This window comes from Dipodascopsis tothii, assembly GCF_038497935.1.
Source record: "Dipodascopsis tothii strain CBS 759.85 unplaced genomic scaffold V1510scaffold_2, whole genome shotgun sequence".
Lineage (NCBI taxonomy): Eukaryota > Fungi > Ascomycota > Lipomycetes > Lipomycetales > Lipomycetaceae > Neoaidaea > Neoaidaea tothii.
In genome coordinates, this window is record NW_027117986.1 from 453,297 (window position 1) to 477,764 (window position 24,468).

The 24,468-nt window shown below is 65.5% G+C and overlaps 9 protein-coding genes across 9 annotated transcripts in view; 4 read left to right on the plus strand and 5 right to left on the minus strand.

Moving 5' to 3' along the window:
* The window catches only part of V1510DRAFT_443808 (SNF2 family N-terminal domain-containing protein), a gene marked incomplete at its 5' end in the record, with an annotated part of 3,903 nt that extends 318 nt beyond the window's left edge, over positions 1–3,585 (minus strand). The window contains 4 exons of the mRNA XM_066935668.1: positions 2–202; positions 232–451; positions 524–3,036; positions 3,133–3,585. Coding sequence (XP_066791528.1) covers positions 119–202; positions 232–451; positions 524–3,036; positions 3,133–3,585 — 3,270 coding nt within the window. The 3' untranslated portion in view covers positions 2–118. The remainder of the gene's footprint in view (position 1; positions 203–231; positions 452–523; positions 3,037–3,132) is intronic.
* Positions 3,586–3,821: 236 nt separating this feature from the next.
* Positions 3,822–4,893, plus strand: V1510DRAFT_400849 (uncharacterized protein; the record flags this gene model as incomplete). The annotated part of the gene is made up of 3 exons (XM_066931990.1): positions 3,822–3,858; positions 3,888–4,243; positions 4,273–4,893. The coding sequence occupies 3 exons, from the start codon at positions 3,822–3,824 to the stop codon at positions 4,891–4,893; spliced, it is 1,014 nt and encodes a 337-aa protein (XP_066791529.1).
* Positions 4,894–9,218: 4,325 nt separating this feature from the next.
* V1510DRAFT_405745 (HSP20-like chaperone) lies at positions 9,219–9,788 on the plus strand (the record flags this gene model as incomplete). The annotated part of the gene is made up of 1 exon (XM_066932348.1): positions 9,219–9,788. The coding sequence occupies one exon, from the start codon at positions 9,219–9,221 to the stop codon at positions 9,786–9,788; it is 570 nt and encodes a 189-aa protein (XP_066791530.1).
* Positions 9,789–9,845: 57 nt separating this feature from the next.
* V1510DRAFT_167035 (uncharacterized protein) lies at positions 9,846–11,138 on the plus strand. Its single transcript, XM_066930390.1, has one exon. It carries the CDS (start codon positions 10,169–10,171, stop codon positions 11,123–11,125), a length of 957 nt encoding a protein of 318 aa, XP_066791531.1. The 5' UTR covers positions 9,846–10,168; the 3' UTR covers positions 11,126–11,138.
* Positions 11,118–13,062, minus strand: V1510DRAFT_428018 (mitochondrial small ribosomal subunit Rsm22-domain-containing protein; the record flags this gene model as incomplete). Its single annotated transcript, XM_066935239.1, has 2 exons — positions 11,118–12,970; positions 13,055–13,062. 2 exons carry the CDS (start codon positions 13,060–13,062, stop codon positions 11,152–11,154), a joined length of 1,827 nt encoding a protein of 608 aa, XP_066791532.1. The 3' UTR covers positions 11,118–11,151.
* A 502-nt stretch (positions 13,063–13,564) lies between these two features.
* On the minus strand, positions 13,565–17,930 carry V1510DRAFT_405747 (uncharacterized protein; the record flags this gene model as incomplete). The annotated part of the gene is made up of 3 exons (XM_066932349.1): positions 13,565–16,697; positions 16,741–17,002; positions 17,084–17,930. 3 exons carry the CDS (start codon positions 17,928–17,930, stop codon positions 13,565–13,567), a joined length of 4,242 nt encoding a protein of 1,413 aa, XP_066791533.1.
* A 1,732-nt stretch (positions 17,931–19,662) lies between these two features.
* V1510DRAFT_410252 (aspartyl-tRNA synthetase) lies at positions 19,663–21,654 on the minus strand. Its single transcript, XM_066932689.1, has 3 exons — positions 21,488–21,654; positions 21,240–21,369; positions 19,663–21,203 (listed from the first exon to the last, which is right to left on the minus strand). The coding sequence occupies exons 1-3, from the start codon at positions 21,583–21,585 to the stop codon at positions 19,746–19,748; spliced, it is 1,686 nt and encodes a 561-aa protein (XP_066791534.1). The 5' UTR covers positions 21,586–21,654; the 3' UTR covers positions 19,663–19,745.
* Positions 21,655–22,476: 822 nt separating this feature from the next.
* Positions 22,477–23,123, plus strand: V1510DRAFT_405749 (uncharacterized protein; the record flags this gene model as incomplete). The annotated part of the gene is made up of 2 exons (XM_066932350.1): positions 22,477–22,653; positions 22,830–23,123. The coding sequence occupies 2 exons, from the start codon at positions 22,477–22,479 to the stop codon at positions 23,121–23,123; spliced, it is 471 nt and encodes a 156-aa protein (XP_066791535.1).
* Positions 23,124–23,194: 71 nt separating this feature from the next.
* On the minus strand, positions 23,195–24,417 carry V1510DRAFT_410257 (small GTPase superfamily). Its single transcript, XM_066932690.1, has 2 exons — positions 23,944–24,417; positions 23,195–23,909 (listed from the first exon to the last, which is right to left on the minus strand). Exons 1-2 carry the CDS (start codon positions 23,972–23,974, stop codon positions 23,314–23,316), a joined length of 627 nt encoding a protein of 208 aa, XP_066791536.1. The 5' UTR covers positions 23,975–24,417; the 3' UTR covers positions 23,195–23,313.
* Positions 24,418–24,468: the final 51 nt, after the last annotated feature.

The following is a 24,468-nucleotide window of genomic DNA, read 5'->3' on the forward strand; positions in this document are numbered from 1 at the left end:
GCTGCCCTGAGGCTCAGCAGCCACATGCGCGGCGCAGTCAGCCGCTGCCTGCGGCCCGGCAGCCACCCCCCGCACCCCGCATGCTCACATCCAGCCGCACACCGTGCGGCTCAGCGTCCTATTCAAACAGCAGCTTAATGTCCTCAATGCGCTGCGCCCGTTTCTGGTCCTCGGACATGCCCAGGCTCGACGCAATGAATTTCTGCGTCAGCGCGTCCCCCCGCCGCTTACCTTCCGGTCCTGGATCTTGAGCATGCGCTCCTCCACCGACGACTTCACCACGTAGCGGTACACGTCCACGCTCTGCGTCTGGCCCATCCGGTGGATGCGGTCTATCGCCTGCGCCTCCACCGCGTAGCTCCACCACGGGTCCATCAGGTACACCCGGTTCGCGCTGACCAGGTTCAGCCCCACGCCGCCCGCCTTCAGGCTCAGGAGCAGGACCACCAGGCTCTCCGCCGGCGCCGCGCGCTTGCGCCCCAGGCCCACGGACGCGCTCCGCGTCGCCCGCTTCTCGCCGTACTCGTCAAACTCCACCAGCACGCGCGCGCGCTCCTTCTGGCTCATGCTGCCGTCGAAGCGCAGGCACAGGAAGCCGTCGCGGCGCAGCGACGCCTGCACAATGTCCAGAAACGACGTGAACTGCGAAAACACCACGACCTTGGACGTCACGCCCGCGTCGCTGTTCGCCTGCCGCACCGCGTCCAGGCTCTGCACCAGCCGCGCAATCTTGGCCGACTCCGGCGGCCGGTACGCGCGCAGCAGCATCACCGCCGCGTCCTTCTTGGCGGGCTCGGCGTCGTCGTCCGAGTCCGAGTCCGCGGCCGGCGCGGGCTCGGCCGCCGGCTCGGCCTCCTCGCGCGCGTCGTGGAACGCGTCGCGCCGCGCGTCCGGCCCCGCCGGCCGCTGGATGACCTCGTACAGCTCGTTCTCGTCCACGGTCGCCCGGCACGTGTGGCACCGCGGCTCCTGGCCGTGCCCGCGCTGGAACGCAATGTGCTCGAGCAGGCACGCCCGGCAGGCGATGTGCCAGCACTTGGCCACCAGCGGCTGCTCGATCGGGTCCGACGAGCAGATCGGGCACTCGTGCGACGCCGACGTCAGCAGCTGCTGCACCACCTCGGCGCCGTACTGGTTCGCCGGGCGCTCGTCCGCCGACGGCCGCGCGCCGGCCGTGAACGACGCCAGCAGCTCCTGCAGGTTGATGTCGCTGTCCAGGTCCGCCGGCGCCACGTCGTCGTCCAGGTCCGCGCACGCCGTCTTGACCAGCGCCGGGTGGCAGCACGACTGCCGCAGCCGCAGGATCTGCGCCAGGATCGACGTGTACGACTTGAACACCGTGCCCCGCGCCAGGTTCTCGTCGAACGTCTGCTTGGCACGGGCGAAGATCAGGTCGTACACCTTGCGCTCCTCCTCGCCCAGCTCGATCTGCTCCACGTGCACGTTCTTGGGCGGCAGCTCGATCAGCGGCTTGCCGTCCGGCGTGGTCATGTTCTTCGTCCGCCGCAGCACCACCGGCTCCAGCACCGTCTGGACGACGTCCAGCGCGCGCACGAACTCGCCGCGGTCGAACGGCACCGTGATGGACTTGCGCCAGAACGTGTAGTTCATCCACGGCTCGATCCGCAGGAACTTGATCAGGCTGTACAGGTCCTCCAGCCGGTTGACGATCGGCGTGCCGGTCAGCGCCCAGCGCCGGCGCGCCCGCAGGTCGCAGCACGCGCGCGCCAGCTTGGCCGAGCGGTTGCGGATCGTGTGCGCCTCGTCCAGGACGAGCCGCGCGAACTCGGTCCCAAACAGCCGCGAGCGCGACGCCGGCCCGGCCTCGGGCCAGCCGGTCGCCCGGAACAGGCTCGAGCTGGCCGCGCTGCGGTGCTTCTCCCACTCGGACAGCACCGTCCGGTACGACGTGATGACCACCGTCGGCATCTTGCGGTCCAGCGCCAGGTCCAGCGTCCGGCCCTCGCCGTAGTACACGTGCACGGCGACCACGCCCGCCCGCGACGCCGAGTTGGCGGTCTCGGCCTCCCACTGCGCCAGCAGCGACATGGGCGCCACCACGAGCGTCACGCCGTGGCAGTCGCGGTCGCCGGCGAGGTAGTAGCTCGCGTGCACCAGCGCCAGCGTGGAGATCGTCTTGCCCAGGCCCATCTCGTCCGCCAGGATCCCGCCGAACGCGCTGGCCGACTCGGGCCGCGGGAAGTCGAGGCTGAGCGCGCCCGTGTACGGGTTGGCGTAGAAGCGCGTGCACCAGCGGCGGTCGGCCGTCGCGTGCCGCGGAAACGCGTACTCCTCCCACAGCGGGTGCATGGCCGCCGCGTCGCGCCCGCCGGCGTCCGGCCGCTCCTTGGCCAGCATCCAGCCCAGGCCCTGCTTCTGGTACGGCCGCAGGGTGAGCTTGAACGTGTGCGGCGGCTCGACCTCGGGCATGTCCGCGTCGTACGTCTGCGCCTTGGAGTACAGCGCGTCCAGCTGGTCGTCGTCGACGACGGCGCCGGCGTCGTCGCCGTCGTCCGAGTCCGCGGGCGCAGCCACGTCAAAGTGCTCGGCCGCGTCCGTGACGTCGAGCTTGCCGTCCTGCTTGTGCGCGGCCACCGTGTCGTTCGTGCGCGTCGGCTTGAGCCCGACGGCGGCAAAGAGCCGGACCAGCGCGTCGCGCCGGCGCTCGTCCACGACGCCGGCCGCGGTCGTGCCGTGGTCGCCGAACGTCTGGCGGCGCAGGAAGCAGTCGAGCTGGACGTAGAACGTGTCGCCCATGCGCAGGCGCTCGTCCGCGTAGATGCACGTGCCGCGGAACGCGCACGTCTCCGAGTCGAGCAGCGCCGACACGAACGCGGCCTGCTCGACCGGCACGCGCCCGATCTCGACGGCCCGGCTGGTGATGCGCACGAGCGTGTCGTCCTTCTTGTGGGCCGCCGCGGCCGGCACGCGCTTGAGCTGGACCGCGTCGCCGTAGGCCAGCAGGCGCGTGCCGGAGCGCGTGGCCCAGCACGACAGCTGGATGGAGCCGACGTAGCGCTCGGTCCAGTCGCCGATCTGCTGCGGCGCGTGGGCGGCGGGCGGCGAGCCGGCGGCCGCCGGGGCTGCGTCGGCGGCCGCGTCGGCGTCGTCCGCCGCGTCGTCCGCCTCCACCGGCAGCGACGACGGCGGCGACGACGTCGACGGCGACGGCGGCGCGTCAAAGTAGAAGTTGACCGCGCGCTCCAGGTTGCCGTCCGAGATCTTGCGCAGCCGGCCAAACACGCTGTTGGAGATCTTCTGCGAAATGATCTCCTGGAACGTTTCCTTCGAGAACCCGCGGCCGTCGTCCGGCTCGCGCCGCGGCCGGCTCCGGCGGTCCGGCAGCGGCGTGTTGGCCGCGCTGCTCGGCGGCGGCGTCGCGGCGCCGCCCTTGGCCGGCGTGGCGTCCTTCGGGGCGTCGGCCGGCGACGAGGCCAGCCGGCCGTCGGCCGCGTACTCGACGTCGTCCAGCACGACCGACGGCGGCGGCGAAATGGCTTTGTCGTCCAGCGCCAGCTTCAGTGCGGCCTTGTAGTCGCCGTCGGCGTCGTCGCGGAAAAATCTGCCGGGCTCGGGCGCGGCCATGGTGAAGAAGTGCGGGCGGACGCGGGCAAGAGTCGCGACGCGTCGGCCCTTACCCTCTGCTTGCTAGCTGGATCCGGTGGACGGGCGCGGCTGCATGAACGTGCGGCGGCGCTAGGACGAGACGAGACGAACCGCCGCACGGCGGCCCAGCACGGCGGGACGGCGCCCCCTGCACAGCCGTCGCGCCGCGCGGCACCTGTGCGCGCTCTTCTCGCGCTTCCGGCAGCTTCCACGGCATGGCCGACGATCTCGCGCGCAGGCTCAAGACAGAGGGTACGTGGGCGCCGGACGCGCTGACGCAGGCAACGCCCTGTTCGCCCGGCAGGACTACGCGGCCGCGGCCGCCAAGTACGCGGCCGCGATCGCGGCCGCGCCGCGGCTGGACGCCTCGTTCTACACCAACCGCGCGGCCTGCTCGCTCAAGCTGGGCCAGCACGCGGCCGCCGTCGACGACTGCACGGCCGCGCTGGAGGCCTTTCCCGGCTCGCCGGCGGCGCTGACCGTCAAGGCGCTGTGGCGGCGCGGCACGGCCCACCGCGAGCTGGGCCGGCTGGCCGACGCGCGCGCGGACTGGGAGCGCGCGCTGGCGGCCGATCCGGCGAACCAGAGCGTCGCGGGCGACCTCAACAAGCTGGCCTGGGAGGAGAAGCGCGCGCAGGTACGTTGCTGCGGGGCTGGCTGACCCAGCGCTCCAAAAAGGACGGCCGCCGCGGGGTCGACGCGGGGTCGGCCGGACCGCCGCCGGCCGCGATCGTCCCGATCGAGGTCGTCGACACGCTGCCGGACGAGTTCCGGCGCGTGAGCGTGAGCGGCGCGGTGCCGGGCCCGGCGGCGGCCGCGGCCGCCGCAGGCGCCTCGGCCGCGCCGGCCCAGCCCCGCGAGCCGGTGGCAAAGAAGGCCAAGCCGGCCGACAGGGAGCTGCGGCTCACGCCGCCGGCGCGGCTGCCCAACGGCTACGCGCTCACGCAGCTGCTGCACCGGCCGCCGGCCGAGCGCACGGCCACGCTCGAGTACGTGTTCTCGCTGGCGCCGCTGCTGGCCACGCAGCCCCTGCGCGACGCCTTTGGCCGCGCCGGCATCGAGGCCGACATGATCGAGCTCGTGCTCGACAGCGTCGCGCACGTCGCGGCCACGTACGGCGCCACGCCGGCCGTCGTAGCCGACGCCGACACGCTGCTCGCGCACGTGCGGCAGTGCGCGCGGTTCGCCATCGCCCGCGTCTTTGTCGACGACGCCAAGGTCCGCCGCGCGTTCGCCGCGCTGGGCGAGACCCCCGAGCGGGCCCACTGGAAGGGAGCCGGTTGGTAGCCATGTATTGAAGAACTCCGCAAAAGATATAGTACAGATAACAAAACGAAACGCCGGCGCCGGCCGGCGGCGACGCCGCCGGCCAAATGATACAGTCGCAGGTCTATATACAAAATTGCAAGGCAGCGCCCTCACTCGTCGCCAAAAAGCTCCAGGCGCGGGAACGAGACGTACTCCGAGTCCTTGTCCTTCTCGACCGCGAAGCGGCGGTCGGTGTTGGCCGACAGATGGCCCAGCTTGGCCGAGTACAGCATGTGGTTGTCGCCCAGGCGCACGTGCTGGCTGCTCTTGATCCACTCTTGCGAGTCGTCGCTCTCGAATGACGAGATCGACGACGTCAGGCGGTAGTCGGCGCAGCACGAGAGCTCGTCGTCGCTGTGGCGGCTGCTGTCGCGCAGGATGGCGCCGCGGTCGAGGCCGTGGTTGTGTGTGTAGTGGCCGGCGCGCGGCAGGAACGACGCGGCCGAGGCCGAGGACGAGTCGGCGTCGACGGCGGCGGCGACCTTGCCGACGGACGCCTTGTCGGCCTTCGCCGACTTTGCCACGATCGGGAAGAAGAGCGACGGCGTGGGCAGGGTGAAAAACATTGTGAGTTGTGATCCGTGACTTGTAACCCGTGAACCTCAGGAGCCGGACACTTGGTTCAGCCGTCTGTCTAGTCGCGCGTGCCTATCACTGTCAGCCGCCTCCCACGTAATCCCTAGGAATAGCCCGACGACGGGTGTCTGAGGCTGACGCAGGAGCGGCGGGCGAGGGTCCGCGGACCCAGCGCGCGGGGTGGTTCGCGGCCCGTGTCGCACCTATGCGCACGCGCGCGCGCGGCCGGGCACGCCCGCGGCGTGGGTCGCACGGATCGCGCGGCGGACTCGATCCGCGGACCCAGTCCGGGCGCGGCCGGTTCCCAGAGGCCCCGCGCCGATCTGCGCGCGGGTCCGCGCGCGGGTCCGCCCGCGCGGGTCCCGCGGGTCCCCGCCCCGTACCCGTCCACGCCCGTCGTGTCCCCCCGGGCCGGTCCGCGCACACGCGGCGCGCGCGCCCGCGCTGTCTCAGGCGTGCGCCGTCGCCCGCCCGTAGCACGCGCAAGGGTCCGGCCCCGATCCACGTCGCCGGCAGCGCCCGTCAGACTCACCAGCTCAGACACGTCTGTCCAACCAATTGCAACGTGCACGCGCCCGCGCCCGCACCGTACCAGTCGTCTTTGTCGTGTAGATCGGCGGCAGGCCAGAGGCCAGGTTCGCAGTCGTGCCCGCTTGGTGTCGTTCGCGCCGAAGTGGCTCGACAGAAATCGACAGCCAGGAGCCTGGGGCGTTTCTGCGCGAAATCGCCGCAGGTGGGTAGAAATACTGATGTGCGCGGGATCGGACAGTGAGGGCAATGGATGCTGGGAAGCCAGTATATAAGAACCTGGGCGATGACCTAGCAAGCGCTTTTAGCCGTGGGAGTTCCCCAGTCGATCCCGAAAAAAGAATGCGAGAATAATTATTAATATGGGCCGTGGCGGTATACGTCTTTTGCAAACGATGAATAAACAAAAGCCGGGTGCCATCCGGTACCATCTGCACCGACGGGCGAGATGAATTGGGATATACGTAGTCGGATAGTCAATCTGCAGTCGCAAGCCGATTTTCGGCTGCGGTTTGTTTGATAGAGCGAGCCATGTCGATGTTACCAGAATTGGGAATTACCACGAAGGGTAATGCGAATGCAAATTAGCTCAAAGACATGCTTCTTGTGTTTAAGGTTTCTATGCAGCCGCCTGGGCAGTGCCAGGTCTGCCGCTGATTTTCCTCCGCTAGGCCGCGAACGGGCATAGAGGCAGCCGGGAGACAGGTACGCCGGCTGTCCGCCGGGGGGTACGTTGGGGGGGTACGCGCCCAGTGGACCGCGCCGATGCACCTGCAAACGACCTAGAGGCATGCAGGTCATACACGGAGGGGTCGTCTGGCACAAGTACCGCCAGTTCCATATGCGCGCAGGTGCGCGGTATATGCAGCGCTTGACGCCATGACCCGCGTGCTGGTCTGTGATCGCATGTGATCCGCTGTGATCCGCTGCGATCGTCGCCGCCGTCATACGGGCCGCCGGCCGCCGCCCCGGCCCGCCCGCGCCGGCCGTGGCTGCGGCGTGCGTCCACCTCCGCGTAGCCGCCGCACCTGCCCGCCCAGACGCGGGGTGGCCGCGCCCGCCGCCCGGGTGGAGCTTCCAGCCGCGCGTGCGCATCTGCGCCGCTCACGCGGCGATGGCCGCCGTGCATGCGTCAGCGGGGGCTGCATCGCAGGCGGCCACCTCCGCGTCGACCGCGCCAGCGCACGCGAACTGGCGCGATTGTGGCCACTGGCCGCTGGCGCCATGCTGGCGCGGCTGCCGCCGAACATGTCTGGCAAGTGCAGTGGCCGTATGTGACAGCTTTGACACGGTGTGACCGCCATCACCGCTATCACGCCGGCTGCGACACGTCTGAGACCAGACGGGCCGCCTCGTGCGCGCCGCCGCGGTGGCGGGCCGCACCCGCACACCGGTCCGCGGGTCGGACCGTGGGTCCAGCCGCAGCGGCGCCACGCTGGTGCCCGCTGAGCCGCGCCGAGACTGCGGTTGAGCCGCGCGACCCGTGGCCGCGGCACTGGGACCGGCCAGCTGGCACGGCCACGCGGCGGCCCGCGCCCGCCTCGTACCCGGCCCGCGACCTGCCCGTAACCCGCCCGCCGCTGGTGCAACCGAACCCATAGCGCTGCTCGGCGGCCTGCGGGTCACAGGTTTCACCCGTTGCAGCTGGCCTCGGCGCCGGCCCGGCCAGCTGTTGACCAGAAGGCCTGGCCGCCAAGCGAGCCGCTACAACCGCCGCCCCTGCACCCCGGCAGACGCCACACATCGATGGCCATCGACAGCGGCTGCCGCCCGCCGATGGCGCCCGCCCGATGGCGGCCGGCCGAGGGCGGCCGAAGGCGGCCGAGGCCATCCGGCCGGCTGCGGCCTAGTCGCATTCCCAAGCCCAGATCGCCCACACGCGGCCTGCTCGGCTGTGACCCAGTGTAGGCAACACCAGACGAGCCGCGGGCCGCGCGTGTGACGCTGGCTGCCGCCGACCCCTGGTTGTGGTGCTGGTGCCGGCCGTAGCCTGGTGACTGCCCGCGGTGCCAACACCGGCCCGCGTGGAGGCACGGCCAGTACGCTGGCTGTGACCAGCGGCTGGTGCGGCTCTTTCTCCCGGCTCTGCCGACGCGCCGCACCCGGCCCCGCCGCCGCACACGCCTGCCGGCGGCCGCGCCCCAGGTGACCGCGCTGCCAGCTGGCGCTGGCCGTGAGTCGCGTGGACGGGTGCTGCCCGCCGGCTGGCCGCGCCGTATACGAATGGCACCTCGGCTGCCGCGACGTGTCCGAGTACCCGCGTCGGTACCGCGGCCCGTACCGCCGAGCGCACGCGGTGTCGACAGCGCCACAGTGTGCTAGTCCACGGCTGTGGATCCGCGTGGATTTGCCAGATCGGCGCGGCCGGGGAGGGCGCCGGCGCGGGTGCGCCGTCAGCCTGACGACGGCGGCGCCCGTGGCGTCGTGTGGCGTCATGCGGCAGCGGCCGGACTAGGAACGCGCGCTGTGGCTGTGCGGCCAGCCTCCGCCCGGCCCTGCCCGCCGGCCGCTTTCGGCCGGCTCCGGCCGCGCCGGCCGCGCCGGCCGGGTCGCACCGGCCGCCATGGCCGCGCCGGCCGCCGGTGGGAGCCGCGGAGCCGCGGCGCCCGCGAGCGGCTGGCGGCGCTCGGCTCGAGGCGCTGCACGCGGCGCTCGTCTAGCCGCGCGCTGAGCTGTCCAGGGTGGCTGTGGCGCGGCTGCTCGCGATTACTCACCCAGCGTACACTCTAGAACAATCGTCAGCAGATTGGACACGGGGCCGGTGCCCCTGAGCGCACGTATGGCAGATAACACTATGCGCTGGCGGAGGGGTGCATGCAGGACGTGGCACGGTAACAGCATTCCGGTAACGAGTAACACGCGTTCGCGCCAGGAGCCGAGACGCGCGCGAACAGGCGTGTCAGGTGACGCGTCAGGTGACAAGAGGTCAGGTGACGCGTCACCTGACGCGTCACGTGTTAGCCACACGTGTCATCGAATATTCGTGAACCCTCCAGCACCTCCCAGCACCGTCCCGGGCCTGCTGGCCGCCGCCAGAGCCTTCGAGACCCCACGCCCCGGCCGGGGGGGCTCAGGCAGGCCGCCGCCAGCCGTCCCGTCTATAAATTGGCCCGCCCGGCCCCGTCGGCTCCATCATCAGCAAGCAAAGCAAACAGCAAGCAAAGCAAACAGCAAGCACCACAAAGCAACTACAGCCAACAATGTCTCTCACGCGTTTCTCTACCATGCCGCGTCTCGGCCGCGTCTTCGAAGACCCGTTCTTCACGGCGCCAATGTCGTCGCTCCTGACATCACCGTTTCCCAGTCTGGGCATGGCGTCCTTTGGCTCGGAGCTAACCCGGACGCCCACCTTCGACGTCTCCGAGACGCCGACAGCGTTCCGTCTCCAGGGCGAGCTGCCGGGCATCGACAAGGACAACCTCGAGGTCGAGTTTGTCGATCCGCAGACGCTGTCGATCCGCGGCGCAATCTCCAAGACGTCGGAAACCAAGCCCGACGCGCCTAGCGCGGACGCGGCCCCGGCGCCCGACGCCGACACCAAGGCCGTCGCGCCGCCGGCGGCCCAGGCCGTCGCCACCAAGCCGGACCAGCCGGCCGAGCGCTTCTGGATGCAGGAGCGTGTCCGTGCGTCGTTCCACCGCCAGTTCCGGTTCCCGAGCCCGGTCGACTCGTCCTCCGTGACGGCCAGCCTCCGGAACGGCGTGCTCGACGTCAGCGTGCCCAAGGTCCCCAAGACCGAGCCCAAGCGCCTCAGGGTCGACGTCAACTAGGCGCGCGCGCGCTGGACCACCGGCAGGGCTGGTCCGTGTCTGTGCTGTACATACAATAAACCGTTCACCGCAATCACCCGGCCCGGCCCACGGCCGTGGCTCATCTGCGCCCGACTTACGGGTTTCAGATGTCATGACGTAGTCGTGCGTAGCCGACCCGCGTTAGGCGCCTTCGGGCGCTGCCCGTGCGCGGGCGCGCGCGCCTTGCCCCTTTCGGACTCCCACCCGTCGCCGCGTCGCCGGCCCAGCGTTTACCCCACAGAGCCGCACGTGCAAGGCTATCACCGCGTCGGATCGCCGTCGCCGGCCTCCGCGCCCGGCGCACCGCCTCGCGGGGCCTATATATACCGCCGCCGGCCGCCGCAGCCCATCACCTCACCATGTCGTCCCTCCGCGCCCTCCGACCGTTCTCGACGGCCAGCCGGGCGCTCGCCAAGACGCGTGTGCCGTCCCTCGGCAACGTGCCGCCGCACGACGACGGCCACTACTTCTCGCCCACGCGCTACCCGGCGCCGCCGCCCGCGACCGAGTCCCAGGCCTCGGACGTCATGCCCAGCAGCGACGCCAAGTCCGGCCTGATCAAGTCCATCCTGTACGGGTCCGACCAGTCCAAGAAGGAGCAGGCCGCCGCCGAGCGGTCGTACTCCAACCAGCTCTCGCGCGGCAAGTACGTGCACGAGATGGTCGTCCACAAGGTCCGCCCCGACCGCGCGCCCGACTACGTCGACCTCGTCTCCCAGGTCTACCCGCGCATCGCCGCCACCGGCCCGCTGGACGACTCGTCCCACAAGGTCCACCTCGTCGGCAGCTGGCGCACCGTCATCGGCGACGATCTCGACACGTACGTGCACATCTGGGAGTACAGCTCGTTCGCCGGCTTCCACGACGTCAACTTCCACCTCCACAACCACGAGCCCTTCTTCCTGGACTACATCGAGAAGGTGCGGCCGATGCTGGTCTCGCGCAAGAGCGACCTGATGCAGGAGTTCGACTTCTGGGGCGGCACCGCCGCGCCGCACGACCTCGGCGGCATCTTCGAGCTGCGGTCGTACAACCTCAAGGCCGGCCAGCTGCTCAACTGGGAGACCAGCTGGAAGCGCGGGCTCGAGTGCCGGCGCCAGGTCATGGAGCCGGTGGGCGCGTGGTTCAACCAGCTGGGCGAGATCAACACCGTGCACCACCTGTGGCAGTTTGCCGACCTGGAGCACCGCAAGTCGTGCCGCGACAAGTGCTGGCACCTGCCGGGCTGGGCCAACACCGTGCACGAGACCGTGGGCCTGGTCAACCGGATGCAGAGCCACGTGCTGGTGGCGCTGCCGTTCAGCCCGCTGAAGTGAAGAATGTATCTACATATGTACATGAGTTAAACCCGGAACTCTGCCGGGCGCTGCTGGCGCTGCTGGCGCCGTTCGTCGCGCTTCTGCTGCTTGGTCTTGGGGACGGGCTCCTTGGAGCCGTAGTGCTTGTAGACCTTTGTTTTGGCGCCGAGGGCCCACTCGTCGCCCCAGGAGGCCTTGCGGGCGTCGTGGTAGGCGACGCGCGAGTACGACCGGGGGACGATCCAGCGCTCGATGAGGCCGCGGCTGCTGCACATGTCCATGACGACGTGGCCGGAGCGCTTGAGGGGGGGCATGACGATGCGGGGCCAGCGGGGGGCGGGCGGGGCGGCGGGGAGCGGGTCGGCGGTGACGGCGGCCGCGGCGGCGAGGGCGTCGGCCGCGCCGGCCAGCTCCCCGCCCTCCTCGGCGCCCTCCTCGGCGCCCTCCTCGACCTCGACAAACTCCGGGTAGTAGTTCTCCGGCGCCCGGCGCGCCACCACGTACGAGAACGTGGCCACCTCGAAGTTCTTGCTGCCCACCCGGCCCTTGTTGTTCAGGTGCTCGCCCGACGCGTCGTCGTCGTCCCACCGGCCGGCCAGCTTCTTGCCGCTCTTGAGCGTCGCCAGCCACGGCGGGCGCTGCACCTTCTGGCCAAAGTGGCACCAGTGGCGGTGCTTCCGGTCGCCGCCGTCAAAGCTGCCCAGCTGCAGCGGGCAGTGGCCGTGGTGCGCGCACGGCGCAACCACCTTCCAGCTGCCGACGAAGAACGCGCGGCCAGAGCGCTTCATGACCTCGTCCCGCGCAAACGTGTAGCCGTCCGGCGTCGCGTAGAGCTCGTTCGCCGTCGACCGCGCCAGCGCGTCCTCCGCAATCACGCCCGTCTCGTCCGGCACGTACCGCCGCAGCACGGCCGCAGCGCTCATCCGCGACGGCCGGATGCTCTTGGGCCGGATCAGCACCTCGCGCGCGTGCGCGACCGTCTCGAACGCGGCCGGCCGCCCGCGCTCGGCCACCACCAGCACGCCGCCGGGCGCCACGTACGACTGCAGCTCCATCACGAGCTCGGCGATCTGGCCGGGGTCGGCCACCTCGGACTCGAGCAGGATCTGGTTGACCACGACCATGTCGTACTTGCCGAACCTGCTGCGCCCGGGCAGCTGCGACATGAACCGCAGCCGCTCGTCGTCCGTGCCGGCCGCGCGGTGCAGCTGCCGGCCGCGCTTCATCAGCTTCTTGCTGCCGAACACGACCACGTCCTGCACCTCCGGCCGGAACGGCGCGGCCGGGCTCCCGAACACGTCCGCCATCGCCAGCAGCCCGACGCCGACGCTGTAGCTCACGTCGAGGACCCGCCGCGGCGCCCAGTCGCCGCCGCGCTTGCGCACCTCCTGCAGCACGTGGTGCAGCGCCGCGTAGTCCCGCGCAAAGAACGCCGCGAGCTGGGCGTCCACGTCGCCGGGCACGGTCGCCTTGCGCGAGTTGGTGTCCTGCAGCCGCTGGTAGATGTCGCGGATCGACGTCTTGAGCTCGCCCACGTTGTTGCCGGCGATGATCTCCGCCATGGCCTCGTTGAGCGGACCGGGGATCTCGAGCGAGTGCGCCGCGGCCGACCGCCCGGCCAGCGTCTGCGGGTCGTACCGCTGGAATTCGATTTCGTAGTCGTCGCCCAAGCCCGCCAGGTCGGCGTCGCTGACCTGCCCGCTGTTGTGCAGTGCCGCGCCCGCGCTGGTGTCCATGACCTCGCCCATGACGCGAGTGTACGTGTCGCCCTCGACCTCGGCGTCGTGCTGCCGGCTGGCGGCGGCGTCTGAGCGGCCGCGGGCGGACTGCGGCCGGTCGATGCTGCTGAGCTTGCTGACGATCCTGCTCGGGCTGCGTGGGCAGGCGGCCAGCCGGGCGGGCCACGAATGGCCCGCCCGGCATCCACTCAGCAAGCTGCGGCCGAACCTGTGCATGCTGCTGCGCTGAGTGATGGGCTTGCTGTCGCGGAGATTGAAGGCTGAAAAAATTTGCTAACTACGGGAAATCCCAACTGCAGGTCCCAATGTCCCAGGATCGCCAAGGGGAGGTGTAGGATAAGTCAGCAGAGCCGCACGGCGTGCGGCGGTCAGCCTCACGGCGTGCGGCGCGCATTGCGCCGCACGCACTGCGGCTCGGGGCTCGCACGAGCCGCCCGCCGCACGGCGTGCGGCGCGGAGCACCTGCCTGCGCCACCGCCGCCACATCACCGCCACGCCTCCTCGCTGGGAGTTACAATCATCACGCGTCTTCATTAGCCCACACACACGGGAGTCATTATCGTAGACTCATGTTTCACAAAGAGCATAGCAACAAAATCTTAGCCGCGCGTCCGACGGCTCCAAAAAGACAATTAATAATACAGCGGTCGATCATGATAGTGATACATTCAAAATGAGTACTCTATGCGGGCATGCTTCCGGCGTATGCAAGTGCCGGCTAGGTGGAGGCTGCAACCAGCGACAGCACGTCGGTCGCGGTCGAGTTGCGGTGCAGGCTCTTGATGCGCACGATCTCCGAGTCGCGGTCGCGCAGGCGGCCCTCTAAGTCGGACGTGCGCTTCGAGTACGCGTCCTTCATCTGCACGGTGCGGGTGTTGAGGACCTCGAGCTCCTTGAGCAGCTTGGCGTTCTGATCCTTGTACGTCGCGGCCTCGTTCTTGAGAATCAGCTGGATGTCCTCGACGACCGAGATGTGCTCCATGGCCGACTGGTAGTCCTTCTTGATCTGGTCGAGCTGCTCGTTGTACGTGCGCTCGGCCTGGCGCAGCTGCGCGTCCGCAAACTGCTTCATGTCCTCCTGCGTCTTGATGCTCGCCATCAGCCGCGTCTCGAGGTCCATGAACTTGGTGTCGCGGATCAGCTCCTCCGACACGCGCGCGCCGTTCTTGGACTCGCTCATCAGCTTCTGCAGCGCGTTGTACTTGACCGACATGGCCTCCAGGTCGCGCTGCTTCAGGATCAGCTCCTCCCGCGTCGTCGTGTTCTCCTGCCGCAGCTGCCGCAGCTCGGCCACGACCGAGTTCAGCCGGTTCTGGGACGCGTCCGACGCCTTCAGGATCTCCATCCGGCTCTGCTGGAGGCTCGTCACCACCGCCATCGCGTTCAGCAGCTGCGTGTGCGTGTTCTGCAGCGCGACCTTATTGGTGTCATACAGCTCCGTGACGTTCACAAGCTGCCGCTTCAGGCCAGCAACTGTCTCAAGCGACTCGTCGCCACTGTCCGCTGAACCGGACTCGCGCGAACGCTTGATCTCGACAGATGCCGGCCGCAGCGCTTTTGCCTGCAGCACGCGTTCCAGCCCAAGGATAATCGACTCGTTTGCGTCTGTCGACTCTCGCATGAGCTGGTCGTTCATGCCCTTCATTTCCGTCATTTTTTGCTCCGCCCGCTCGAGCATGTCCTTTGTCTCCTGGAGAGAGTGCCGCAGCACGTTGTTCTCCACCTCTGACGACTCGAACTTCTCCCGCACGTCCTCCAGCTGCTGCGTCAGGTCCGTCACCCGCTCCGATGACTCCACCAGGTTCAGCTTGACCTGGCTCACCACCGCCAAGATGTCGTCCTTCACGTCCGCCAGCCCGTTCTGCTCCTCTGCGCGCCGCGCCCGCTCCGTCGCCACCGTTGCCTGCTCCTGCAGTTGCACCTTCAGCGACGTCAGGTCGCACACCTGCGCGTTCAGCCGCGCGACCTCCGTCTTCAAATCGTCCTTGTGCGCGTCCAGCTGGGCCTTCTCGATGATCCCGACCTTGTTGTGCATCTCCCGGAGCTCTGTCTCCGCCAACACACGCGCCGTGCGCTCCACGTCCAGGTCGCTCTCCTTTGCCCGCAGCTCCACCCGTAGGTCGTCGATCTCTCGGATGCTGTCCGCCAGCTTCTGCTCCAGGTCGTTGATCCGACTCGCGTCTACGCTCTTCAAGTCCTTGTCCGATAGCTCCAACTTGGCCTTGAAGTACATCAACTCCTGCACCGCCCGTTCCTTCTCCTGCTCCATCTCGGCAATGCTCGCTGTCGCAGTCTTGGTCTGCACCGTCAGGTTTTTCTTGACCTGATCGATCTCAGCCTTCATGCCGATCAGCGCTTGCAGCATCGACGCCGAGTCCGTCTTGCGCGACTTGAGCTCCACCGACAGCCGGTTGCGGTCCGACGGCAGCTTCGTCAGCTCCGACGCCGATATCTTTGCCGGAATCATCGACGACACATATCCCGCCCGTCGTGCTACCAGCAACTCCGACTCGTACCACTTGTTGGCTATACGGAGCTGCTCGAGCTCCGTGCGGAGCAGCGCGGCCTCCGAGACAGCAGCAGAGTTTGTTACCGACCGGATCGACGACCGGATCGACGACCTATTCGATGTGTCGTTCACGGGAGGGAGCATGCGCTCAGTAAGACCCGGACTCTGGAACGGCATTGACGTCGCCGGAGCCGGGAACGAGTTCATTGCCTGCTCCCGTAACGAAACCGACGTCAGTGTCGGCGTTGTCGCCAGACTCGACGCCGGGCCGGCTGACGATAGCGTCGACACAGGCACAGACGACGTGATCGGCGACGGCGCAGAAGCCGACGTCACAGGCACCAGTGGCGCGAACGTGCTTGCCGGGGACGAACCCGCGGCAGACGCTGACATCGAGTCCGACCGGGGGATCATCGACTCAAAGTTTTCTCTCTGGTCAATCGGTGACACCTTCTTCGACTGCGAGAACCGGTTGAGCAGGTACTTGACCTCGCGAGTCGGGTGGCCATCCCTAGAGCTCTGACGCTCCACTCTTTGGTCTAGGCTCTCCAGATGGTCATTCGCCTCGTTGGCCTCGTTCGCGTCGTCGAGTTTAGCGTTGTTCATCTGCTCGATCTTCTCCAAAGTCTCCCCGCTGGCGCTCGAGCGCGCACCCGCTGTACTTGTGCTTAGGTGCGCGTCCTCACGACTGCGATTGGCGTTGGAGCCCATGGATCCGATGCCGTTGGTCAGACTCATGGTACTTGACTTCGATTGCAGCTTGCGGTCCGAGCCCTTCTGTGTGAGCTGGTGCATATGTGGCAGTGACTGAGACGGCGGAATCGATGAGTGCCCTGCTGGCGGTGACGGCAGCTGCTGGTGCGGCAGCTGACTGCGCTGAGACGGCGCATGCGGAAGACTGCGGCCACGGTCCTCGGACGACGATGTCTTTTGCGACGACGGGTTCTCCGGAGGGTACTTGATCCGGCTGACGTCGAGAACGTACGAGAGGTCCAAGTGACCATCGTGCGGCACCGAGTGCTTTCCACCCAGAACCAAGACCTTGGGTCCGTACACTGACATGGCATGTCCGACACGCGAGGAAGGTGCCGGCCCCATGTTTTGGAACGTGAACCAGCGATTTCCAGACAGGCGGAGCGCAGTGAGACCCTTCAACTCGGTTCCATCCGCCAGGTTACCGCCAAAGACATACATGACACCACCAGCCTGGGCGGCACTGTGCTTCTCGACGGGCTGCGGCTTCAAGCCACACGTGTCAAGCTTTGTCCAGGTCGCGACCAGGGGATCAAACACCCAAGTGTCGTTGTACAGCTTCTTACCGTCGGTACCACCAAAGCTGCCGCTGTTAGCGCAAAGTGCCAAGCCAAACACAAGCGCGCACTTACAGATAAAGCTTCTCCTGGAATGTGACCATGCTGTGGTTCTTCCGTGGCGGGGGGGCGACGTCATCCGACGTAGGGATGATGTGCCACCGTGGGTTTCCCGTCTGGATAGCCTTCATGTCAAAGCACAGGACATCGTTGAAGAAATAGCCATCGACCTCGCCACCAAAGACGTAGACGCGTGAACCAATGGTGTTCATCGAGTGGCCGAACCGACCTGAAGGCCGCTGCCCGAGGACGTTGATTCTCGACCACTTCAAAGACGCTGTGCACGTTAGCAAACCTTCGCTACCTTGCTGCCAAGCCTTTGACAGCTACCCATAAACCAGGGGTCAGGCGAACTCACATGTGCTCAGAAAGTATATGTTATTGTCCATCGTCGGCGAGTCTTTCGTGCGCGTGTCGCCACCAAAGATGACGAAGGCCGATCCGATCAGCACCGAAGCGTGGCCAAACCTGGGTGCGATGATCTCTCCAGTGGTCTTGAGTAGCGACGTCGTCAGGCTCTCGGCGTCGACAAACCAGAGCTCGTTGGTCACCGTGTTACTCGTCGCGTTGATGCCTCCAAAAATGAAGACCTCGCCGTTCTTGCCAGCCACCGGATTGGTAGAGTGTCCGGAGAGCGGGAACGGCAGCACTGAGCCGTTGTACCGCTTTTGCGACCACGGGTATGCAGGGTGGTGGCGATGCGAGGACGACTGGGTCGTAGACGACGTCTGCGCGGTCTGTGACGCCGACTGCGATCCCGAGCTCGACGGCTGTGTGGCCGGTGTAGAGCCCTTGAAGTCACTTCCCGGTGGCAGAATCGGCGACGACATGTGCTGATCGCTATTGCCGCTGCCATTGGCGTTGTGAGCCTTGCGGGAGTCCTTCTTGGGTGAATGCGACGACTGCTGCGATATTCCGCCTCGCGACGGCGACTGTGGCGCCGCGCGCGGTTGCGGTGACCGCGGGGGGTGCGCGTTCCCACGACTGTGCTGTTCACGGCCGTCCGACGACGACGGCTGAGGCTGGTATACGTACGGCGGACCAACGTTCGACGGGCCGGCACCAGGCGCGGTTTCCCGGTCTGTCGAGCCGACCGGGGCCGGGCGCTGAAGGCGCGACGACAGCATCTCTGACGACGTCGACGAGCTCAGCTTGCTCGGCCCTGACGACTGATGCTTCTTCTTGAATCCTAATTTGAAGGCCATCTTGTTCGACAATGCTGCTCCTGCGATCCCTCAACGTCTGCGGACTGTGTACATGCGCTTGTGCGCCGCTCAGATCCTCAATTGACTGATGTCTCCTTTGGCAGTCCTGTTCTGCTGCTTCTGGACGTGAGCAGAAGACCAAGGTAATTGCAACAGCGTGCGCTGCGTTCTGATGCGGCGTTGCCTATTCAGCAGCTGCGTTTGCCGCTCGTCCTCTCTGCTGCTGACCGAGTGCTCGTTCCCGGTACACTGCACAATAGTCTGGAGGGTGCTGTCGCTTCGGCAGCTACCACGGAGTAGATAGAACGGCAGGGTGTCTGGCCAGGAAAGAGAGTAACGATAGGAATTGTTTGTTACTACACGCCTGCTGGAATTTTTTGGGCACTGGCGCCTTCATTTCTGCTGCGAGCTAGCCTGGCATGTTCTGTGCAACCTGGTGCAACAGAGGAGCGCGCCTGCAGCCCAGCTGTGAGGTACCACGCATAGTACAACCCAGACATGAGAGGAGCTAAGGAACGCTAGTCTATAAAAGGATAAGAAAGGGGTATAGCACAAGTATGTGGGTGTGGACTGTAGGCTGCATGACGCAGGGAAGTAGCAGTATTTGTATCGTTCTTACCCAAAATGGAATACGGCGTGTATGGCAGTTAATTTACGCGTGACGCGCCCCACCAACGTGGTACTGGGCCGTCGCAGGACCCTTGGCCTTCGTATTGCGCGGAATGGCCGACAACATGAACCTGAGCGTGTGTATCGAATTCGTGTGCGTGTCCGGGTGTACTGTGGTAGACGCAGCCAGAAATGGCCAGGGGCTTAGTGCAAGCCGGACGATGTGCCCCTCAACAGCAAGTTGGGACCGTCGCCGGAACGCGCGCCACAGTAAGCGCCAGACCTTGCAGTGCCACTAGTGAGAAGATGGATGGTGTCATGCAGCGCGAATGTACTGTGAATGCATGCTCTGGCGGAGCCAGGGGACGCATTTTGCGCGAGTAGGCGTTTGTCGGCTGTACGCTGCTGCATAGCGTTGCACAGATTCTGTACGGCGGCTGTCCAGTGGCCAGTGGCTGCAGCGATCGTGCAGAAGAGCGCAGCTGGCTTGCTCTGTCTGCGGGAACCCGCACCCGGCGGCGACTGCCGCCCGTATGCGCAACGTTGAGGCAGTAGCTATGTCCAGCCGAGTCCGACCAATGCCACGCCGTAGGACAGTCTTGCTCAGGGTGCAACGGCTAATTGTACGGTGGTTCGGGCCATCCGCACGACTATACGCTTTCGCAATTACGAGTCCGGGTGATCCCGGATCCAAGACGCTGGGTGCGCACTGCGGATTGCGTACGTTGACCATGCCGTGCCAGCTCGTTGGTTTCGTTCAGTGATTTGCCGTGCTAAGCAAGCGGCCGGTGGTGTCGACTTAAGGATGTGGCTGGGGCAGTAACGGTTGACTTAGACGAGGTGCCAATGGCCCGCTTACCAGGTAGCGGACTGCGGCTGGAGTGCGACACCCAACGTCAGCGGACTAGTAGGGGCCGCACATCAGGGAGCCGCACAGCATAGGCCGCTGGTGGCCGACCAGTCAGGGGCTAATGGACAGCAAATCAGTATAGCCGGTGACTCTAGCAGGCATCCAGGGGCTTAGTCAAGCCAGTGGCAATGGCAGCAGTACTCCGCCCCTCGCCAAATTGTGGCCTAGTGATCCAGCCCTGGCTGGGCGATCCACTCTAGCTGCGAGGGGCAGTAGGGGTAACAAGCAGGCTTTTATTATCAGAGTCTACTGCAAGCAGCGCGGAGGCTAGTGGTGTGTGCACTTCGCACGACCGTTTACGGACGCACGCGCCGCGGGTCGCGAGGGAAGAGCGACGCGCGGCGGATGTTTTTCAGGTCAAGGAAGAACATGACAACGCGCTCGAGACCGATTCCACCACCGGCGTGAGGCGGGGCGCCGAACGCGAAAGCATCCACATAGTCCTTCAGGCCGTCTGAGCTCGGATCAAGGCCAAAGTCCTTCATGCGCTGGGTGAGCAGGTCGTGGTCGTGGATACGCTGAGCACCCGAAAGGATCTCCTCGCCACGCATGAAGAAGTCATACGAGTTCGAGTAGTTCGGGTCGACGGGGTCAGGCATGGTGTAGAACGGACGGGCGGCAAGCGGGAACTTGTCGAGAATGTAGAAGTCGGTGTCGTACTTCTCACGCACGAGCTTGCCGAGAAGCTTCTCGTTCTCGGTGTTCAGATCCTCCAGCTCCGGCAGGTCGCGGCCGGCAGCACGCAGCATGGCGATACCCTCCTTGAACGGAATGCGCACCATCTTGCCATCGGCCGGGAACTTGAACTCCTCAACCGGGTACTGGCGACGGACAATGTCGATGTACTTGCCGTAGCGCGTGCGCAGGTTGGTGAAAATGTAGTAGAACAGCTCAACCAGAACGTCGATGACCTCGTCGTAGTGCTCCTCAAACGCCATCTCCAGATCGAGACCGGTGAACTCGGTCATGTGGCGGTGAGTGTTCGAGTCCTCGGCACGGAACACCGGGCCGACCTCGAAGACGCGCTCAAAGTCGGCGGCAATCAGCATCTGCTTGTACAGCTGAGGAGACTGTGCCAGATAAGCGTTACCGCTGAAGTAATTGATCTTGAACACGTTGGCACCGCCCTCGGACGGGGCACCGTTGATCTTGGGCGTGTGGATCTCGACGAACTTCTTCTTGAGGAGGAACTCGCGGAAGAGGTTGGTCACGCCCGACTGCAGCTGGAAGATGGCCTGGTTGGTCACCGTGCGCAGGTCGATCACACGAGCGTTCAGACGGGTGTCGAGGTTGACCACAGGCAGTCCGGCCTCCTCGGCCTCCTTCTCGGACCGCGAGGCGTCCTCAATCAGGATCGGCAGACGGCTGGGCGTCTCCGAGATGGTGTACAGCTGGTCGACCGAAATCTCAACGTCCTGGACAGTGGCGCTGCGGATGGGCTCGGGGGTCGCCGCCACTTTGCCGTGAACGACGACAATGCTCTCGAGCGAGATAGAGCCAGCCCACTTGACAAATTGCTTCGACACGGTCTCTGAGTTGGCGACAACAAGACCCTGGATGAGCTCCGACTGCTGGCGGAAAGCAAAGAAGCACATCTTGTTTCCCTGCAGACGCGAGGTGTGCACACGAGCACGGAAAACGACCTCCTTGCCGGCCCACGACTTGTCGAGGTCGCCGATCTGGATCCGCGGCACGCCCGACTTCTCGGTCGACTGCACCAGCTTGGACTTGCCGTACCGACCCGCGGCGTGATCCTGATGTCAGCTCTGTCGCCTGCAAAGGCGACTTACCACCTCATTGGCAGCCTTGCTGGCTTGCTCCTGAGCCACCTTGGCAGCCTTCTCGGCCTTCTTGCGCTCCTTCTCACGCGCAGCCTCCAGCTTCTTCAGAGCCTTCTTGGACAGCGGCTGGCCGTCCTCACTATGATGTTAGCACTTATCCGACGACATATTTGGCCGTTCTCAGGTCCACGACGCGACATTGGCTGTCCAGCCGCGCTGGGCTGACTGAATTCGCCAACACGAGGAACTATACTCACCCTAGAACGACTTCGGCGGCCGGCGACGGCGACGGAGTAGGCTCCTGAATCGCCGCAGCCTCGACCGGGGGGACAGTCTGCTTGGTTTCTTCCGACATTGGTTTTGAAGGTCTATGGCAGTCTATGTGCAATCCTTTGTGTGTGCACTGAGATCACAGATGACTCTTTGCTCGACGATGTTCTGTGTCATTTTTTTTTGCCAGACCGACGACAAAGCCGGGTAACACAAACCGTTGTCTGGACGTCGGGTGCGGCTCATGCGGCTCATGCGGCTCATGTATATACGGGCCGTGCGGCTCTTACGTTCACAGCAGAGATTCGATCTTCGGCGAGGTCTCGGATCAGTTAGCTGTATCGGTACGGACTGCGTTGACCCCGATATCTTGGCCAGGATTTTGTCAGCAGGTACCCCGGCGGACTCAGATCGGGGATATGGCAGCAGAGAAGTCACTCGAACAGCCTGAAGTACGCAAGTCATTAGGGCCGGATGTCGACCATGTCACCAGACACTGGAGAGTGCAGCTAGATGACTCGTAGCCGATGCTGAGGAGCTCTGACGTAGCGGGGACACCGCACAGGTCAGCCACTCACAGCCACAGTGCTCAGCCTTCGCGCGCCGCGTCGTCTGCGGCTCTGAAACACACACGCCCCGACACCTAACCAATCACGGCATCCGCGGACCAGCGGCGTCAGGCGGCAATAAGGCAGACACTAGAGGCCATCACATGGCCCAGGCTGCAGCAGGAAGCACACATATTCTGCAGATACGCCATAAACTTCACGATATTGTGCACGTAACACGGACTTTAGCATAAGCCTGCGGACAAAGATCACTACGCCGTCGGAAGAATGGCTTCGATTTGTTACCCGGGGTATACAGGCTAAGTTACCATGGCGTTCCACGGTCACCAATTTTTTCTGTTCGGTATCTATAAAAGAACAGTTGACCGTTTTTCTTCGGCATCAATCAACCAGTCTAACCAACAAACATGCCTCGCTCTTCTTCCCGTCGTTCGGCTCCCGCCCCTGCCCCCCAGCGCCGCCAGGCTTCGACCTACGCCGCTCCCCCGCGCGCCGCCCCGCCGCCGCCGGCGCCTACCCCGGCTGCGCACGCTCCGGCTCAGCCGCCGATGGTCGCTCCCCAGCAGCCCTCTCTTTTCGGCCAGGTAAGCACATTGAACTCGGCTCGGAGCATTGTTCCGACGTTCCGAGGCAGATCACGGCGGTCGGCAAGATGCCGCTCGGCCGGGGATGTCTCGGGGCGTTGCTATGGCGACACTGAGCCGCACACTTTGCGGTGCTCTACCCACTTGAGCCAACTGGGACCGTGCTAACCATGCAGATGGCCTCCACCGCTGCCGGTGTTGCCGTCGGATCTACCGTCGGACACGCGCTTGGTGGCGCCCTCGGCGGCATCTTCGGTGGCAGCAGCTCGTCGGCGCCCGTTGAGTCTGCCCCTGCCGCTGTCCCGGCTGCCGCCCAGCAGAGCTACAGCCAGCCCGCTGAGGCCCGCGCTTGCGACGTCGACGCTCGTGCTTTCACCAAGTGCCTTGACGACAACCAGGGCAACATGCAGATTTGCGAGTGGTACCTGCAGCAGCTTAAGGCCTGCCAGGAGGCTGCCCGCCCTTACTAAACAACAGGCGGCAGCGCATATTCTAGACGTTGCTGTACATATAAACTAGTTCTAGACATGGCGCTCTTGAATGTGCGTGACAGCCGGATGCCGGCAATTAATTATTAGAATCTAAATAGCACCGCAAACACCTTCAGATTATAAAACATGATCTCAAAACCAGACGCCGACGGCCTGCGGACGTCATCGGCTACATGATGGTGCAGCCAGACGATTGGGGTTCCTCCTTGGAACCCTTCGGCTTGGCCGACAGTGCGCAACGGGCAGCTTCGGTGAAGCACTCGTTCACGCCACGGTTCTTCTTGGCCGAGCACTCGAGATACCGCATGGCGCCGATTTTCTGGGCCACGGCCAGTCCCTCCTCGTAGGTGATGTAGCTCTTGGGAGCGGCGCGAGCGGCGCCAGCCTCGGGTTCCTCGGCAGCCATTGAGCGTAGATCGCACTTTAACGCCACCAGAACCAGCTTTACGCCCTCGCAATGGTCGGCAATCTCAGCGGTCCACTTTGTCTGGACGTTCTCGAGCGAGTCGCGCGAGTCAATCGAGAAACAGAGCATGATCGTGTGCGTGTCGTTGTACGACAGCGACCGCAGCCGGTCGAACTCCTCCTGGCCGGCCGTGTCCCACAGCGAAAGCTGGACCGCCTGGCCGTCGATAAAGATGTCATGCACGTAGTTCTCGAACACAGTCGGCTCGTAAACCTGCGGGAAGTACCCACGCGTGAAGACGTTCAGCAGCGAGGTCTTTCCGCAAGCACCGTCGCCGAGAATAACGATCTTGCGAGCGACTGCGGTCAGTACGATCGTCGCGTGCCCACTTACTCGGCTTCTTTGAGCTCCCACACAGAGGCATTTTGAGTACTGTCTTTGGATTTGCTACGGCCTTGTCTTGGCCTCCTGAGTCGTGCTATCGGGGCTTGCGAGCCCGGTGTTTATCGACGAAGTGCTCTCGACAATCACGCCTCGACGCTGGATGCTGCGTCTGCCGGTCAGTACGAATTTCTTGGTCCAATTGCAATCAGCTGCAGGTCAGGGACATCGTCCGGCGTACGCGGGGTGTCAAAATAAACAGCCGCCCGGAGGCCTTGGGCGAGCGCTTTCTTCGGTCGCGTTCGCACAGACCTTTGTTCGCCCGTCGACCAACGCCCCCGAGCACGTTTACAACTTCCTGTACCTACCAGAGTAATTGACGATGGAGAATGAACCCAGGTGAGAGAGAGATTTGATAAAAATAGTACAAGTGAAGATATGTAATTATAAAGGGCGGCCGCGCCTAGTGGACTGCAGCCCCGGGGGATAGTGGACAAGAACGAGGGCCGGGGGCCAGACCATGGGTGAGAGACCACT